At 41.4% G+C, this 6932-nt stretch overlaps 1 protein-coding gene across 1 annotated transcript; it reads left to right on the top strand.

The window, feature by feature from the left end:
- Positions 1-2887: 2887 nt before the first annotated feature.
- LOC122670811 (protein argonaute 7-like) lies at positions 2888-6531 on the top strand. The gene is made up of 3 exons (XM_043867805.1): positions 2888-3257; positions 3643-4867; positions 5038-6531. Exons 1-3 carry the CDS (start codon positions 2921-2923, stop codon positions 6494-6496), a joined length of 3021 nt encoding a protein of 1006 aa, XP_043723740.1. The 5' UTR covers positions 2888-2920; the 3' UTR covers positions 6497-6531.
- The last annotated feature ends 401 nt before the right edge of the window (positions 6532-6932 follow it).

The following is a 6932-nucleotide window of genomic DNA, read 5'->3' as shown; positions in this document are numbered from 1 at the left end:
ACTCATCAAATCGATTTTCTATTGATAGTTGTTTACTTGTTTGACTTGGGGAAGGTGAACTAAAATGTTTTTATAGAATCTTTTTTCACTACAAGTTATGAATGTAAGATTTCATTATAGTTTAAACCCAGATACAAACCAATCTAAACTGGTATTAACCCGATATTAAAAGACTGATAAATCGAAATCGCACCAAACTAAAATCGAATCCGATCGAAAACCAAAGTTTCTTAATGATTTGGTTTTGATCTCACTTATTTCGGTACCAAAACTGAACCGAACCGACCGTTTAACACCCCTACTCTTAAACCTTAATTCCACTTCGTGTAGGGATGAGATCATGAGAACCAATGCAGCGTCAGTGGGCCTCCCTGTATAAGCAGATCAAGATCAGATCCTCTTAAATGCATTGCTTATTCTGGCGAATCACGAGAAAACAAAAAAAAGGCATATGGGAGAAAGTTGCAGGCTTGCAGCACTGGGTGAGTAGTGAGTACTGAATAGTGAGTACACTCCTTTGAGTTTTTGAGTGCTGGCTTAACTATAAGGTCCAGTCGTCCAGAGCATATCCTTCCGAGGCTCTGAGCATTGCTCCTATCTCGCTTTTATATCCTTTCCCCTTTAAAGCCTGCAACACTCCAAAGTCTTAACCCTTTGTCCTTTAACCTTCTTATGTTATTTCACCCTTTTTTTTTATATATCTAATCTGGTATGTTATGTCCTTTTCTTTACTCGCTTTTCAAAGCCAACAATAGTAAACAACTGTTCCTTGTCCGGAATTTAATTGCCATCATCACTCACAGTGCATCACCAATCACCCCTGCCTTTAAAGGATTTTACTCCTCTCAATTTCCAGATCCATTATTTCTTATTATTTTTTTCTCCAGAGTGAGACACATGGCGGTCTTAAATCTAACGGCCCTAAATCATTCTCTTACGTTTGAGTAATAAACTAACTATGGTTACCCCAACCCATAGTTTAACCCGGGTCAAATTTAACCAAACCAATGTTAGACCCATGATTAATTCAAACTGAATCTTCAACCCTAAGTTCTCATCGCCTCTCTCTCTCTCTTCTATTGCCCTCATTGGGAAACAAAAGAAGCTGCCGCCGGAAGCCCAACCGAGGAGCTGCAACTTCGCCGGAAGCCCACCTCTTCTTGCCGCTCTCAACCGAATCTTCAACCCTAAGTTCTCATCACCTCTCTCTCTCTTCTATTGCCCTCATTGAGAGACGAAAGAAGCTACCGCCGGAAGCCCAACCGAGGAGCTGCAATACTCAGAGAAGAACTCAGAGCAACTCCAACTCCATCATTCATGGCCATGGCCCATGTGGATCTAACGCACGCAATTTTCCTTTCTTTTCCATTACCATCACAAAGACTTCCCACCAAGAAAACTAGAACCCAACTCATCTTTTTTTCCTCTTCTTCTTTATCTGTCAGTTCTGGTTCTCTTCTGTCTCTCTTCGTCGTCTTTCAGATCGTTTCAGTGTAAATACAGAGATGGGTTAGTTTAGTAGCTAAAGAGCCTTCTTATTCATCTGATTTAGAACAAATCTGAACCAAACCAAGCTGTATCAAAGACCTGATACACTGATCTCAGAAGGAAAAAAAAAAGAAAGAAAGCAACCCCCTTGAATATGAAGATGAAAGAATATATTACACGAATTACAGAGTAAAAAGCTAAGTTCTAGTAACAGATTAGTTCATGTTCCTTAGTATTTGTTTACTTTCAGATTTCATGGAAGAAAATAATTAAAAAAAAATCTTAAGAAGATGAAGGAACGAAATGGGTACTTTGATTTTGATCACTTGCAAGTTCAGTGTAAATCCATCGCGCCCTTCTCTTCACTCCCTTTTCCTCTTCTTCCACCAAGCAGCCGGACTGGACCCAACCTAAATAAACAAATTGGCCTCTACTCAAACTTCAATGGTTTGATTAGATTCAGTTCTGGGAATTTTCCATTATAGCTGCATCATTACAAAGTTCTTGATACCCCATTGTTATAACGTTTAAAAGGCCTCATCGTGATATTTTTATGCAAGGATAACCCTCTATCATCTATAAGCAATTATTTGCGAGCAAAACCTTTCCATATTCAGTTATTGGCAAAAAAAACAGAGTTGAATGGAGAAACGGGATCAAAATCCCATTTAATCATGAAAAGGCTTGTCAAGTTCATTGACGAAGGCCATTAAGTGTGAGTTTTTAATGTTTTCTTTCTTCTTAAATAATAGCAGATGCTAGTCCAATGACATGAGACAATATACTCATGGTGAAGGTTGTGAAGCTACAATGGTTGGCGGTGGGTGCGTAGGGCATGATTATAGTCTAACGCTGGAATGATGGAATCATAGGGTAATATTCAACCAATAACAAGTAGAAGAAAGGCCCAGATCGAGCAGCTTGGTTCATAGAAGAGGCTCTATAGAGCTTGAAGAGGAGAAGACTGACTTTGAATAGTTTGAGACGGTGCCATAGAAGAGGAGAAGAAAGGCTTTGAAACGTCGGCCGAACTCTGCGATCTCACCGGAATCGTTTTGAGCAGCAACGGCGGTGTTTGTTTGGGAAGAAGGGTTTGAACATAATGGAAGTAGAGGATGTGAATCCTGAGATTAGGGTTGGGCTTTCAGTTTGAGTTAACCATGGGTTTAATGTTGGTTTGGTTAAACTTGGCCCGGGTTAGGCTATGGGTTGGGATAACTATAGTTATTTCATTACTCAAAAGTAAGAGAATGATTTAGGGCCGTTAGATTTAACACCACCATGTGTCTCACTCTGGAGGAGGTAATAACAAGAAATAATGGATCTGGAAATTGAGAGGAGTAAAATCTGCCTTTAAACTTCAATTCACCCTTCAGTGTTGGACGGGAATCAATTTTCATGATAATAGCTCTGTTTCTGGCTCAACCAAGTCATGGAAGAAACAGAAGACTCCAAAGCTAACAAAAACTACACTTCAGAGCCATGGAGCTGCAGAGGGAGGACAGAACCTCATCATCATCACCATCAACTTCCCCTTCTTCCTCATTCTTTTCATAACGTGTATGGATACCATAACCAGTATCAAAAGTATCCAGCTTTTCTTCCTTTACCTCCACCAATACCTCTGCAACTACCTGAAGTTTCACCGCCAACCCAAATCCAGAATCTTAGATCACAAACCCATGTGCAGAAAAGTTCATGGAAGCAGAATAAGCCTGTCCGCACCAGCTCCTCTGTTACCCAGGTCCCAACCTCCACGATTGGACATAGTAAGTCTGTCTTGTGTTCCCTCTCCTCTTACATCCTCTGTTCTTGCAATATTTTTTCACTCTGTAACTGTGTACCTCAAGATACTGGTCTGAGCTTAAACATTAACAGAAACATGGCAAGAACTCTTTTTCAAGTTGAAAACAAATGCTGGAATCTCTGATGTACCTTTAGGAACAGCCAACTATTTTTATTTTACTAATCTGAATTCTAAACTTAGAGGAATCTATCAACAAGAAGATTTTTGGTCGTTCTGACTTCCCATTTGGTTATCCATTAAAAAAAAATTCCCATTTGGTTATCCATTAAAAAAAAATTCCCATTTGGTTTCTTGTGTTCTACATCCAATCTATCGGTAACTTCTCTGTATTTCTTATTGTTGTTTAGCAGTGCAAGAGGGGTTTCAACAGAAACAAAGCATACCAGACGAAGGGGGAAAGCTAGCTGCTTCTCAGCAGGCGCTTGTAGCACCGAAGAGACCAGATTCAGGTGGCCTAGAAGGTTCTTTAATCCCCCTCCTTGCTAACCATTTCCTTGTCCAATTCGATTCTTCCCAAAATATTTTCCATTATGATGTGGAGATCTCTCCATATCCTTCCAAGGAAGTCGCCCGAATGATCAAGCAGAGACTTATACAGGATCACTCAGCTGCATTCTCCAATGCCCAACCAGCCTTTGATGGCAGAAAGAACCTCTATAGCCCTGTTCAATTCCAGAAGGCCAAGCTTGAATTCTACATCAACCTCCCAGTACCCACCGCGAAATCGATTTGGCCATTGATTGAGACCAGTAATACACCAGAGAAGCCCCAACAACTTAAACTTTTCCGTGTAAACATCAGGCTTGCTTCAAAATTGAATGGGAAGGAATTGAGCAATTACTTGAGCAAGGAGGGTGAGGATTGGGCTACTCTTCCTCAGGAATATCTCCATGCATTGGATATTGTTCTCCGCGAGAGCCCAATTGAGAAATGTATACCAGTTGGGAGGTCCCTCTATTCAAGTTTAATGGGAGGAACTGAAGATATTGGAGGAGGAGCAGTTGGGTTAAGAGGGTTCTTCCAGAGTGTTAGACCAACTCAACAGGGTCTGACCCTCAATGTAGATTTCTCTGTGACAGCTTTCCATGAGAGTATTGGCATAATTCAGTATTTGCAGAAGCGGCTTGAGTTCCTAAGAGACCTCTCTCAGAGAAAAACTAGAGGTTTGGTTGGGGAAGAGAAAAAGGAAGTGGAGAAGGCCTTGAAGAACATCAGGGTATTTGTATGCCATAGAGAAACTGATCAGAGATACAGAGTGCATAGCTTAACCAATGAAGCAACTGAGAATCTCTGGTTTAGAGATAGGGATGGGAAGGATCTGAGATTAGTGGATTACTTTAAGGATCACTACAACCATGATATACAGTTCAGGAACTTGCCATGCTTGCAGATTAGCAGGAGCAAACCCTGTTATCTCCCTATGGAGCTCTGTGTAGTCTGTGAAGGCCAGAAATACCTCGGGAAGCTCTCTGATGATCAGACAGCAAGAATCATTAAGATGGGATGCCAGAGACCGAGAGAACGAAAAGCCATACTTGACGGGGTCATGGGAGGAACTTTTGGACCAACAAGGTAAATTACACAGATCTTTCAAATGGGTTTTACCAAATCAGGAAATCTTCTCATTGATTTTGCATATATCTTTTTGCTAAAATATACCATAACTGTTAATTGAAAAGAATTCTTCTAATGTTCTTCCTTGGTATTTGCTAAGCAACGAGCTCTCCTCTTTGTGTTGACAGCGGCGATCATGGAAGAGAATTCAAGCTCCATGTTTCAAGAGAAATGACCAAATTGAATGGTAGAGTTCTTCAACCTCCCAAATTGAAGCTTGGGGACAATGGCCTAGTAACAAATCTAATTCCTTCCCGCCATGACCGGCAGTGGAACCTTCTTGATAGCCATGTCTTTCAAGGTACTCAAATAGAAAGGTGGGCATTAATAAGTTTCGGGGGTACTCCCAATCAGAGGTATACCATTCTAAGATTCATAGAGCAACTGTCTCAAAGGTGTGAGCAATTAGGTATCTTTCTTAATAAGAATACAGTAATCAGCCCCCAGTTTGAACCAATCCAAGTTCTCAACAATGTCCCTTTATTGGAATCCAAGCTCAGAAAGATATACAGAGCTTCATCAAAGAACCTCCAATTGCTAATATGTGTAATGGAGAGAAAACACAAAGGCTATGCAGATTTAAAGCGAATAGCCGAGACTGGTGTAGGGGTTGTGACTCAATGTTGCTTGTACCCCAATCTTGCTAAGCTTGGTTCCCAATTTCTTGCAAACTTAGCTCTCAAAATCAATGCCAAGGTTGGGGGCTGTACAGTGGCTTTATACAATTCAGTACCTTCTCTAGTACCAAGGCTTTTTGATCCTAATGATCCTGCAATCTTTATGGGTGCTGATGTTACCCACCCACATCCACTTGATGATTCCAGTCCCTCCATTGCTGCTGTGGTGGGCAGCATGAACTGGCCTGCACCAAACAAGTACATTTCAAGGATGAGATCGCAAACCCATCGACTAGAAATTATCCAGGAACTTGGTGAAATGGTGGCAGAATTACTTGAAGATTTCTACCAGGAAGTGAACAAGCTCCCCAAGAGAATTCTCTTCTTCAGAGATGGGGTGAGCGAGACCCAGTTCTATAAGGTTCTTCAAGAGGAGTTAGGGGCCATTAGAGTAGCTTGTTCTAGGTTCCCCAATTACAAGCCTGCCATTACTTTCATGGTAGTTCAGAAGAGGCATCACACAAGAATTTTCCCAAACAGAAGTGACCCATCTTTAACCGGAGGCAGAGTCTTCGACGAGAACGTACCACCAGGGACTGTTGTGGATACCATAATCACCCACCCGAAGGAGTTCGATTTCTACCTTTGCAGCCATTGGGGGGTGAAGGGTACAAGCAGGCCAATACATTACCATGTCTTGTGGGATGAGAACAGTTTCACCTCTGATGAACTACAAAAGCTTGTATATGATCTCTGCTATACATTCGTGAGGTGCACCAAGCCAGTTTCTTTGGTTCCTCCAGCTTATTATGCCCACCTAGCAGCATACAGAGGTAGGCTTTACCTTGAGAGGTCAGACTCACCATCATTTGCTGGAACCAGTGCTGTACTCTCCAGATCTGCCCCTCCGAAGGCAACACCGTTGCCAAAACTAAATGAAAATGTTAGGAAGCTTATGTTCTATTGTTGAAGTTACTCGTTGAGATCCAAGTGTCATGGGAGATTCTTTGTCTATGTTCATGGATCAAGATCAGTCGTTTCTTAGTAATGCTTAGTGCTTCTTGTTGGGGGTATGATGTCTTGTATTCCGGCACTTGCATAAATGAGTTGATTCTAAAAGGTTGGTAAGAGATACAGAGGAATCGATTTACCTTACACGTTTATCATATTTACTGGCGGGGTCTCGACAAGCTAGCAAGTCCATGTAGGGTTTGAGTTCGGTGGGTTGGCAAAATAATTTTTAGGACTATATGGGTATTTCGGTAAATTACCTTGTATAGGGTTTTTGCTATATATCTGTGGAGAGGGTTCTTTCCCGAATGGAAATTGGAAATGAACAATCACACAAAGATTTACGTGGCTCAGCCAGATTGCCTACATCTATGGTGAGATGAGATCCATTTCAC

Source organism: Telopea speciosissima, chromosome 8 (genome assembly GCF_018873765.1).
Source record: "Telopea speciosissima isolate NSW1024214 ecotype Mountain lineage chromosome 8, Tspe_v1, whole genome shotgun sequence".
Lineage (NCBI taxonomy): Eukaryota > Viridiplantae > Streptophyta > Magnoliopsida > Proteales > Proteaceae > Telopea > Telopea speciosissima.
Note: the sequence above shows the minus strand (reverse complement) of the source record. Positions and strands in the feature narration are given on the sequence as shown.

Coding starts and splice junctions, on each gene's coding strand:
- LOC122670811 (XM_043867805.1), top strand. CDS start 2,921: ATGGAAGAAACAGAAGACTCCAAAGCTAACAAAAACTACACTTCAGAG. Junction 3,258..3,642: donor AACCTCCACGATTGGACATA/GTAAGTCTGTCT, acceptor ATTGTTGTTTAG/CAGTGCAAGAGGGGTTTCAA. Junction 4,868..5,037: donor GGAACTTTTGGACCAACAAG/GTAAATTACACA, acceptor TTGTGTTGACAG/CGGCGATCATGGAAGAGAAT.